Source organism: Euphorbia lathyris, chromosome 5 (genome assembly GCF_963576675.1).
Source record: "Euphorbia lathyris chromosome 5, ddEupLath1.1, whole genome shotgun sequence".
Taxonomy (NCBI): domain Eukaryota; kingdom Viridiplantae; phylum Streptophyta; class Magnoliopsida; order Malpighiales; family Euphorbiaceae; genus Euphorbia; species Euphorbia lathyris.
Genome location: NC_088914.1, coordinates 68,363,619 through 68,376,271, shown reverse-complemented (window position 1 = coordinate 68,376,271; position 12,653 = coordinate 68,363,619). Strand labels below are relative to the sequence as shown.

Genomic DNA, 12,653 nt, shown 5'->3' with positions numbered 1-12,653 from the left:
CTAGCCACAAGTTCATAACTTATACTGATAGCATCGAAAACCCATCACCATTCTGAATGGTTTCAATCAGATAACAAGAGAAGTGGAAGATATATTATAAACCTATCTCATCAGCATAACTCATGTTAAAATAGAAAGGAATCAGGCAAGTTCATCATTTTCAGCTTTAAGAGTATGCCTAATCAGCTACCTTCCTAAACAGAATATCAAGTAGACAACTTATTCGTGCATGTCTATTCCTTACTTATTCATAACATTTTCAGCTTTAAGAGTATGCCTAACATGCTATAACAAGCTTAGTCATAAACTTGTGTTGTTAGAATCACTATGTACCTGCCTAAAGCCACCACTATGTACCTGCCACTTGGATTGTACAGTTCATGATGAAGTTAGCATGGTGATGAAATGTATGATACTGTCACCACAAGCTTAGTCATAAACTTGTGTTGTTAGAATCATACAACTTCATCGCCATGTTAAATACTTTTCCATAAGCATAACAAGCTAAATGACATAATACATAGTAATGGAGATTTAGGTTGACCATATGACTATGCTTCACAAACCATATGTTGTATGCATGAACATTATTTCACTCAATGAACATTCATAGCATGAGAGTATGGCCAATCACAATAACATCATACATGTAACTAATAAGCTAATTCCCAAATGAACATTCGTACACATACTCAATCAATCTAGCTTCCTAAACAGAACATCAAACAAGCCATGTTTCATAGACATACACATATCAAGCCATGTAAGAGTATTGCCAATCACAATGAACATTCAAAGCTTTAGAATATGCCTAATCAGCCACATGCGTAATGATCATTCATACATAAACTCTATGAGTCCTAGCTTCCTAAACAGTTATATCTAACCAATCAGTTCATACCAATCATTTCATCATCACCCACAACATCATACATATATGTAATCGCCCAGTTCAAACCCACATAACAATATATATACTAAATCAGGCTAGTTTCCTAAATAAATGAGTTCTATGTTCCTAAATAGTACATCAAACATACTCAATCACTTCTAGCTTCCTAAGCAGAACATCAAGCATGAACAAGCCAATATGCTTCATATACATACACATACTCATTCAGATAACAAGCCAAGTGGAAGATATATTGCAAACCTATCTCAGTAGCACCACCCACAACAACATCATACATGCAACCAATCAGTTCAAACCAACATAACAACAATATATACTCAATAAGTTAAAGAAATCTTCCCATATGCTAAACGCAAGAATTGATTGACAATCTCTTCAGTCAGCCTTCGCATGTAGCATTCTTACTATCCATGTAAATATTATGTTCAAATAAAAAGAAATCAGAACATTTCAGCAACCGGCACTGTATTGACCTAGGTTAAAAAAGATAAAGACTCAAGCTTCTCAGCGGTGAATCTAACAATGAATAAAATAAAATCAGTGTATCTAAGCGAGAGATCTAACCCTTTCAAGGACTGAAAATCAATAGATCCTTATTCCAGCTGCTGAAATCGACATACACAAAAGTAAATCGGATGAGGAAAAGAGAGAGTAAGCAACAATGAAAATCAATAGATACTTACCAGTACCGTGTTTCGAGCTCACTGATTGCATGAATCAACCATGGAGATAGAGAGAGATGAGAGGGGATCAATATTGCGTAACCTAGAAAATGGGGTTTTGGGTGAGATACAGGGTTTATATACGAGCTGAAATTTCAGTCAAACCATCCAACGCCTAAATTTGGTATATGGCCGCGTAAGTGAAATTTCGTTTGCCGCTTTTTTTGTTTTCTGTATACAATTACAGTCATTTATTGCAGGTGTCATCTGATGAGTAAGTGAAATTTAACAAAAACGCGCGTTTTCTTTGAATGACATGATTCTGTAATCGAGCGCATTTTTTTTATTTCGCCTTCAGATGACATAGAGTTAAAATACTGTCACAAAAAACATTCAGACGACACGAAAACAAATGTCTGTCATGTATCTTGTGTCATGTGAAAGGGAAAATGACATAGTGTTGATTACCTATTGGGATGCTCGAATCGAAGGATGGGGAGTTTTATTCTCTTATGCGAGTGATTTTATTAGTTTTTTAGGACACAATCTAACAATCCCTTTTCTACCATCTTGTTAAGCTCTAGGGCCAGTTGCCTACGATCTTCAGTGCCATACCCTTACATCATCTAGAGTGCTTAAGCTTGGGGGTTATGTGTTGCTGTGTTTTTTCAACCCAGTATAGAACTTCTCTCCAAGGAGCACTAAGGGGTGAAAAGTCACATCCAAGACGTTCCCTCTGTCTTCTTCGATCACTGTCTCCCTTTGCACGTTATTGGTCATTTTGGTTGCCTTATAGAGGTTTGTCTTTTGATAGTGGTTGAGGCGATGTCTTCCCAGATTAAAGAATCCCGACCCCATCGCATGAGGTCAGGGAACAACTCGGGCCATCACGTGGTTAGCTCATTGGATAGATCATTTTAAAATTAGCAGTCATGGGTCGATTACAACATTAATATTAACATGTCATATGTGGATTGTTGTCTTTTGGAACATCACCACCCATTCATGGAGGGTTCCAGTCCAGTCTTGGATCGGGTAGTTGAGATCCTTCATTATCTTATGCTCCATTATTTAGGTTACAAAATGTTGCACAAACTCCATGGCCATCTGGTTGAAGTTGTATATCGATCATGTGTGGAGTTGTTTATACCAGTATGCAAATGGATCATTCGGCGTAGTGGGGAATAGCCTACACATGACAACATTTGTGAAATTTCCAGCAGTTGCCGATTTTTTACATGCATAGTGGGATCACCCAATCCATTATATTCTTTAAGGGAGGGATATTTTAAGCCACGGATCATTGGCTCTTCTAAAATGCGAGTGTAGAGAGGGGAATTGGTGTCTGTGACTTCAGGAATCCGAGAATCAATCCTTGCATTCATCATAGCGATTTGAGCCTTCGGCTTACCTCTCTCTTGTTGAGGTTGAATGAATCTTCCTTATCTATGGAGATCTAGATTTTGTTCGGATTTTGAGGGGGCTCTTTTTATGGGGGGAACGACGACCTCTGATAAAGCTTGTGCGATGTGAATGCTTGTCTCATGGAGGAGTTTTCTTCTTTTGATGACTCTTTCCAGCTGATTTCATTAGAAATCACCGTGAGTACCTAGAATAATGGTACTAGTGTATTTGATTGTTGTGCTCTGGCTCCTTATAATTTTTTGTGATCCGAAGGCTTAGATATGTGCGAGGTTTGTTTATTTCTGAGACAACTGTAGACAATATGGTGCCCGATAAATACTATTGATCCTTGATGGTTTGACAAGTTGATTTCCATCTCTGCCACCCAAAGTTGGGCTTTATTATGTTCCACCTCAACGTTATGCTCACCTCTCAGTCATTCACATTCTCCTGGATCGTTTCCATAGTATAAATGAGTTTTTTTTCTTTTTTTTGTGATACCATCAAAGAACCGCCTCTATTTTGGATCGAGGGAACCCAAACATTTATTCAAATGCTCTAGCTCTTAGGTTATGTCCTGGATGGGGATGTGTCACCCATTAGCGTCAAGGGAGGTTACTAGATCTTGTGGAGATTTGGGGTTCGAAGTTTTGGGAAAGGAAGGTGGGGTTAAAGTGAAAGAATAACTGGTGGGGGTTACTAGGATCTTATTGTGAGTCATGGATACTATGTTAGTCCACACTAACCACATTAATGTGTTGTGGATAATGATGAGAAAGGACTTCCTGATAGGTAACTGGTGTAGATATAACCTGCAATAAGAGAAAGGAAATGTTAAATGAGGACAAACACATGCATTTCTATGCCTAAATTAGTAGAATTTTATGAAGAAGATGATGGAACAGAGGAAAGTAAAATTCTGAGAAGGTTCAAATGGGATACTTTGACCAGTGGCGGATGCAGGGGGTCAAAGGGGGCATTTGCCCCCCCCCCCCCCCCTTTCATCCCTTAAAAAAAATTAGTCCAAAAAAAATGGTTAAAGTGCAAAAATACCTCCAATATTTTGGGTAAGGAACAATTTTACCCCTAACGTCTAAAATGATGCAATTTTATCCCTAATGTTGGAAGCGAAAAGCAGTTTTACCCCTAACGTTGATAAATTGGGTCAATTTGAGAAATAATTCATCAAACTGTCTTCTCGGTCATGAATCTTTTCATCTACACTTCACACATGCGTTATTTTATCAGTAACAAATCACAAACATATGTTGGGATGTGAAAAAAATAAGAAAAAATATTAAAAATATATTATATTTTGTACGAATTAGACAAAAAAAAATTCAAAAAATTCACCAAAATTATAAATATTAATATCCAATTTTATTATTAAATTACAAAAAACAGTATATCCTTTTTTTTAGAACAAATTGATATGCAATTGGTGCAAAATAAAGAAAAAAAAATGATTGTATGTTATAATAGTGTCTAAAATTGATCCAATTTATCAACTTTGTGGGTAAAATTGCTCTTGGCTACAAATATTAGGGATAAAATTACATCATTTTAGACGTTAGGGGTAAAAAACGTTAAATGTATTTTTGCTCTTGGCTACAAACATTAGTCTAAATTTTTTTTACATAGAGTTTTGACCCCCTCCTTCAAATCCTGGATCCGCCACTGACCTTGACTGCCCCAAATCTCCTCTATTTATAATGCTTGGATGCATTTTGGGGAAACATGGTTTTACTTGTCGTAATTAATATACTTGACACGTGTAAGAGTGAGGTTGGAGATGCATTATTAGACGGAACCGCATAAATTTTGAGTGTGCTAGCTTTATACTGAGTAAAGCGAAATGATCACTTTTGAGTTGAGGCATGCATGTGCCATTGATTCACGTGTTACAATTAGTTATCCTTTTATCGTTATTTTTAACCGTGTTGTACCATTAATACAGGTGACACAATCAGTTATTTGCCAATATCAATACCCAATCAAGCTCTTTATTTGTCCCCAATTTGATTACAACTTAATTTCTGCTAGCAAAATGAAAGGTTCTTCAAATTGTCCTAATTATTTGGTGTTGATTATTTCATCATGAAGAATCTTGTCAACTAAACTGCAACCTTAAAAAGAGAAAGGAAAAAATCCTCTGCACTCAAATAACATTGGTATAATTAGATAATTCAATGGTTATAGTACTCTATTGTGTCACCTCAATTTCAATTTCAGTTTTCTCTTTCCATTCAAACCCCATGTTCCAAAATCCAAACTCAATCATGCTTTTGCCATAATTACAACATTTTATCTGTGCCAATTATTGGGTAGGCCATCCTATTGGACATACAAAAGATTCACAAAGGAAATCCCAAATTAGAAAAATTAAATAGAATGTTTCAAAAAAAAAGAAAAATTAAATAGAATATAAAAGATAAGGAAATCCATATATATATATATATATATATATATATATATATATATATATAAAAGAAGATGGGCACAGGGAGAATGAAGAAGGCCGAACAATCTGTACCCTTTTGGATGGAGGAAATTACATGGAAAAACATATATCAAATGTTATTTATAGTTATGATAAATTTTATTTTTAATTTTGTCAATTAGAAAGTTACTAATAATTAGTTAATTTGAAGAAGGTTATCCAGGTTTAAATTTAAAAACAAAAACTGTTTTTCTCTGACATTTTCAAAATAAAAATTATAAATATGATCTATTTCATATAAAAGTTAATCATTTGACTAAAAACAAAATATTATTTTCAGTATGATTATTGTGTAATTTACCCTTTTGGACGAGGTTTCGGCCTACATGTAAAAGAGAATAAACCCATTTCTAATTTCTAGCACATCCTTCCTATGATACACACTAGACCTGTTCATGGGTTGGGATGGTCCGGGCCGGGCTTAATCGGGTTGAGCTCTAAAATCATCTTCCCAGACTCAGTCCAACCCACACTGTTTAAAAATCGGGCCGGGTTCAGCCCGAGAAAAAAATTATAAATCCCAATCCCGGCCCAGCCCGCCCAATAATTTTTTTTTGAAATTTATTTAATATTGAATTTTAAATTTTTTCACTGTATAAAATTTAGTGTAAAATGTTAAACTCATACAAACAAAAGCACGAATTAATATTTTCACAAATCACAACCACTAATATATAATTTCATTTTAATAATATTTAATATTTCAAAGCAGTACAAAAAAACTGATAAAAACTAATCTTAGAATGTGAAAGTAAAAGATACAAGATCGGATTTCTTGTATGGTATACAATTATTTAATAACGATAAATAAAATTTAAAGTATAAATTATAGAAGTCGGGCCGGGCCGGGCTAAATATGGGTTTTGAGATAAATCCCAAGTCCCTCCCATCTTATATTCGGGCTTGGGTCGGGCCGGACCAAAAACTAATTATGCATGTCCAAACCCAACCTATATACAACGGCTCTGGGCGGATTGGACGGGCCAGTAGGTCCTTGAACAGGTCTAATACACACACATGGTGATATATGTCACTTTGCTTCACAAAAAATGAAAATACCATTTTCGCTAGGATGAAGTTCAAATTTTTCCATATCATTTTTTTTAAGAAGTGTAAAATTATCTCTAATGTACAAGATAGTAAAATTTTACTTCTAATATTTATAAGCAAGATTAATTTTACTCATATCTAACAAAGAAAATGAATGAGATAATTTACTTTTATTTGACATATTATTGATCTGTCCCAACATTCAAAACATCAATTATTTCTAAATGTTTACTGCGTTACTAATACGGTTATGAAAAACATATCAAAATGCTCACAATTAAGAATGTGTTTGACAACACAATTAAGTATTTAAAAATAATATATTAATAAAAGATTCCACGTGATATGCCTATTCGAACCAACCGACACACTTTAAAAACTCGTATACCACCATAATGGAGATATAGAATCACAAATAGTCATGTCAATATTGTGTTTGGAGAAACTAGAGATAGTGATGTTAATAGAGATATTTCAAAACACAGCTAAACCACCATTATTTCCAACACAATCAACAAAGAGACAACTATCATAATCAAGACAATGTTTTATTTCATCAATTATAGCATAATGAACACGAGTTTCTACACAAAAAGTTAAATATGGCTTACAACTCCTAACAAGATTTTTAAAATCTAACACTGCTCGAGGGATGCCAAGCCCTTAATAGTTCCAACTAAGGTTTATCATTGTACGCGATGGGGCGACATGAGATACCCGACCAATATATTTTCAAGACTGGAGTCAATCATAGTGGGTGAGATGGAAGTATCAGAACCATGGAAATCAGGAAAAATAGCTACCTGAGATGGGGATAATTCGACATGCAAAATTTCCATAGAAAATCACATAAAACTCTCAAGAAATTCTCACTAAGGAAAGAATTTTCTTACGCAACCATTTTTAAAAATGAGTCATGTTTTATAGTTTTTTATAAACTAGTTCATATTAAGTTTAAAAAGGCAAGAAACACTTTCTCAACCAAATATGAAAAAAAAAATTCTATTTTTTTCAATTTAGGAAAATTTTGTTTATTTTTTAGTTATTAACGATAATAATAATAATAACAACAATAATAATAAAATTCATAAAAATACATTAAGTACACGGCACATATTAACATCATTTATGCACATTGTAATTAAATAATAATAATAAGATAATAGCTAAAATTGTTAAGCATGCAAATTAAAAAATAAATAAATTCAAACGATTAAATAAATCTTAAAAATAAAATTACAATTTTCTACATGTTTTAAATTTAAAGCTACAATCATGAAAATTATTTTATACACAATAATATATCAAAATTATTATTTAAAAAATTATTATTAGTATTATTTATTTGTCAATAGTCCCACAGTGATGGCAGAACTGCGGAAGCTGAAGAACTGAAAAAAATAATAATTAAGTGGCTATTAAAATTTCGATGTTGATCGTATCTCTTCTTCCATTCAAGAAAAATTTCCAATTTCTTCATTCCCTGCAACCGTCCTGATGTCATTCCTCCTCTTTTCTTCCAGGTTCTCACTATCTCTTAATTCCTTCCTCGATTTATGTGCCTTTTAGATAAACACTTGCAATTGTTCCATTATTAATCCGATTCCATTTTTGTTTTGGATAAGGATAATATCAATCTCTATAAATAGTTGACCGTAACATTTCGTCTTGTTTTAATCTTAATAGGAAGAACCCCCAAAAAAGTAGCCGACTTTTGGTCATAACTGCTGCACTAGGGTTCATTTGATTCTTTCGAATTGGTGTCATATGGACTTGCAGTTGCAGTTAGTGAAAAACACTCTCATTGATTATTCTAAGAGAAACAAGAGATGGGTTGCTGTTTTTGCTGCTCTTGGTTTTTCTAGTTTTGCTGCTTATAGAGTTTATCACTCTCCCTCAATTGCTCGAAAAAGGGAAAGAATTTCAAAGCTTTTGGGAGCTTTAATTTCAATTGCAGAAGTTATCTCTGATTCTGCTGATACAATTGGTGTCATCTCCAAAGATTTGAAACATTTTCTGCAATCAGAATCAGATCAAATCCCCAATAGTATGAAGCAAATCTCCAAAGTTACAAGGTCAATTGAGTTTTCAGAATCTGTAATTAGCCTTACACAAGCTTTAACTTTGGGGATTTTGCAGGGTTATAACTCCACTGCAGGATTTGATCATGGAGACAGTCCAAGTTTCTTAGATAAGGTGTTTGATAAGCTTTCAACCCCATCTGTGTCTGGTTTTGCCTCTGTTGTTGTTGGAAGCTTTGCCAGGAACTTAGTTATGGCATTTTATCAGATAAATACTGATTCAGAAGAGAGTTCTGCAACTAAATGGATAGATGTTATATGTGGAAATAGGTGTAAAGAGCTAATTGGTGATTCAATTCAGCTATTTGTGAGCACTGCTGTAGCTGTTTATCTAGACAAGACTATGCACATCAATACATTTGATGAAATGTTTGCAGGATTGACTAATCCAAAGCATGAAAAGGAAGTAACAGATGCAATTGTAACAGTCTGTAATGGTGCTATTGAGACACTTGTGAAAACATCTCATCAAGTTTTGACAAGTTCTGATTCTGAATTACACAGTTCAAGTACTTCTGATACTTCTAGTGGGTGGATTGGTGAAGTGTCATCAAAATTGGCAGTGCCAAGTAATAGAAGGCTTGTTGTTGATGTTACAGGGAGGGTTACATTTGAAACAGTCAGATCATTTCTGGAATTTTTGGTGGAGAAATTGTATGATGGAGTAAAAAGATGTGCAGAATATGTTCATGAAAGTGGGTTTGGAGTTGTGAGATATGTTGGGGAAAAATCATCTGTATTCATTACTGTTTGTCTTTCTTTGTGGTTGCATATATTGGATGGTGCTTGGGTTTTAGTGCCAGCTTAATACATTATTGAAAGCTTCTACTTCATTTTCATTATCATCTCATTGTTTCAATACTTCAAGTGGATAATTACCTTTGTACACAATTCTTATTATACTTTTAAGAATGTTAGAAACATATGTGCAAAGCTTGCTTATATTATAAACATATTTCGTTCAGTCGTTCATATATATTGTCTGTTGTTTTTAGTCGCTAGTAAGTTCTTTTCAACGTGCCCAACACATTACTATTTTAGTTTCTCTTTTATCTGAATTGATTTGAATGACTTTATCGAAAAAGAAAACTTTAATGAGCTTATTGAAAAACAATGATGCAACTTACCTCACCTCCTACATTACATCACCTTTTTTTCTGAATTTGGAGGACCTAGACGGTTAAAGTAATGGTTTAGTAACGTATAAAAAAGGTTTGTTATCCATAGCGTCATGTTGGTGTTCTATCTATCTGGATAATGGATATGCATGTTTCATACATATCCAATGAGAAAAAGACTAGTAATGTATTTGTTTGGAATCCAATTCTTTCAAGTATTGAATTTACTTAAAATGACTTCTATCTTCTAAATAAAACTAGTCAATACTTTGCTTTGACTTTTCTAAACAGGAAATTTCATGCAAAATAAAATTGAATTCAATGTTTCCAAAATAACATTCACAGTTAAAGGGTAATTCAATTCTATTTGTATTTGAACTTCTAAGATACTTTTCGGTCGCCTGCTGTGAAATTCTTCCTACTTTTATCCACATCAAAGACCCACAATGTGTGAATCAGATAATCATATTGAAACCACAACAAATAAAGGTCTAATGGAAGGGATCGAAATGAATCTTCAACTACCTTCCTTATGATTAACATAAGAATCAAAATATCTGTCAGTTCTGTTCATATAATAATTCTGTCACCGTATAACTGGAGAAGATTATTTCCTCCCTCCGGGAACCTTGGTTCCAACTGTCATGAAGTAATCATGAGAAATCAAATGCTGTATCTACTAACTGGACTTTGAATCAGTTTCTTTTGCTGCTGCCTCTTCCTGAAGCTTCTTTTTCCAGTACTCATCAAGTGGTTGTCCGAATATTGCTTTCCCGGAGACAACTCCAATCCTGCATAATCCGTGGATAATGATTTTCAAAGCCTAAAAAATGCTTAAGAACTAGAAAGGACGCTTATGAATTGTCTGTGTTATTCACTGTAGCCTATTTTATCTGCCAGACCAAATTGGACATATAATTTAGAGTCTAAGATCCACAAAAAAAAGTAGGGGCAAAAGACTTGTATTCTCTAGCTCAAGAATGAATAAAAATTATTAGCCAAGCAAAATTGGAAGAAATTTTATGAAAAGCTCAAGTGAATGCCCAGGAAAAACTGAACTCTAACAAAGAAATTGCACAGACTAATCAATATATTTCAGATTGAGTGCTTGGGAGCAAACACTAATTTTTTTAATACTCAACAATAAAAAGAAATGATTCAAATTAACATTTTCTATTCATATAAACCACCAATAAAATGAGAGTATTGTATACATGGGATGCCAATGCCATAACGAGTATAATAAGTTGTTTCTTTTTTATTGTCAAGTATCAGTCACAGGCAGGAAGACAAGGAACTGCAGAGACGTAAAAAAAACTCAAGCGAGCAAGACATTAAAGCTATGATGCACAGAAACGGGAAACAAAACGGAAACAGTAATGGAAGCGGAAGTGGAAACAGACACGAAACGCGGAAACCTAATGAAGAAGAGTTTCCATGCAAAAGTAATCTCAGAGTGAAACAGCATATGCATATATAGTTGTATGTGTCATTTGTTTGTCTTGTTCTTTGTTTTGAGAGTGTCTCTACTATGGAAAATACATATATAATTGCAAATAAATTTCATCATTTTTATGTTAACAGAACATCGTTTGGTTGATAGAGTTAATAATAACTCTCTGAAGCATTTAACAAAAATAAACATCTTTTCAGGAAAAAAAAAAAAAAAAGAGTAGCTACCACTATTTTGATGCATATGTAGCTCGTACAGATACTTCTTAAACGATAGAGGCCATCATTTGGCAAGCTGGATGAAATCAAGGAGCTATACTGGTGATTGGTGAATTTTTTACAGATGGTGATAGGGCATTTCAACAACATTGGCTGAGAGAAACACAACTACAACTGAACCAGGTTAAATGAAAACTGAAGAACTATAAGGATGAAAAAGAAAAAAGATATATGGTTCTCAACGAAAATGGTATAGATATATCACTTGAAGGTGAAGTGGTACCAAAATATGTTTCTACAGATCTCGTAGGATTCAATTACAAACAACATCATCAAAGAGAATCAATTACTTTATTTCTTAAGAATGGGGAAGTAGCCTGCTGCTAATCAAAAGCAGCAATTAAATCTTCTCAAATTAAATGTAGCAGATGGAGAAACATCCAATTTCATGGTCAAATGAAGGGAGATTGACTTGCAAAACAGCCAGACATAAATATAAAGGAAAAACATAAATAATTGAGCTAACGCAGCGAAGTTATACAGATTTTTTAACTAAATTTACTGCAATTATCAATGTCAAGAGTGATCGGAATTACAAAAATATATAAGTTAGAAGGTCGTCAAAATCAGAAAATTACTACTCGAGTTCATAGAAGAGTAAAATGATAGTATCATCAGAAGAAAGCACATAGGCGAAAAGGAGAGAGAGAGAGACTTACACAACTGCTCCAATAACCAAAGGGAAAGACAGAAACCTGCTTCGAAAGAACATTTCAAAAAGATTTATTTTTCAACTTCTGGGATTAAATACAGGTTTCCAATTTCAGGGTTTTCCAGCTTCTTTTTTTATTGGAAAGAAGGGGGTTTTCTTCTTTAGTCAGATCTGGATCCCATATAGATGGGCTAGCCTGCAATACAGAAGCCCATTAATGAACCTGCATTTCAGAAGCCCTGTCTTTTATCTGCGTTTTCACTTCAACCCACATATATAGGGGTAAAATACACCCACACCCCTCAAGTTGGGTTTTATTTTTTTCTTTTGGTGACACTCCAAATTTGAAAGTTACTATTTACTAACATTAAATTATTTTAACCTTTAGCCATTTCAATAGCAAGTAAACTATCATTGTTATGAAAATCATTCTTTAAGATACTTTAATTCTCTTAATTTTTATTGTTTTGATTTATTTAGATGTTGACAAATCTTAAAAAAAAAAAAAATGATGATTTTGAAAAACTGAAAACTTGGTTTCT

The 12,653-nt window shown here is 33.7% G+C and overlaps 1 protein-coding gene and 1 long non-coding RNA gene across 2 annotated transcripts; one reads left to right on the top strand and one right to left on the bottom strand.

Moving 5' to 3' along the window:
* Positions 1–7,902: 7,902 nt before the first annotated feature.
* Positions 7,903–9,582, top strand: LOC136231181 (protein PHLOEM PROTEIN 2-LIKE A10-like). Its single transcript, XM_066020487.1, has 2 exons — positions 7,903–8,052; positions 8,216–9,582. The coding sequence occupies exon 2, from the start codon at positions 8,297–8,299 to the stop codon at positions 9,416–9,418; it is 1,122 nt and encodes a 373-aa protein (XP_065876559.1). The 5' UTR covers positions 7,903–8,052; positions 8,216–8,296; the 3' UTR covers positions 9,419–9,582.
* A 441-nt stretch (positions 9,583–10,023) lies between these two features.
* On the bottom strand, positions 10,024–12,339 carry LOC136230102 (uncharacterized). Its single transcript, XR_010689263.1, has 2 exons — positions 12,119–12,339; positions 10,024–10,519 (listed from the first exon to the last, which is right to left on the bottom strand). It is a non-coding gene; the product is annotated as an uncharacterized lncRNA (long non-coding RNA).
* Positions 12,340–12,653: the final 314 nt, after the last annotated feature.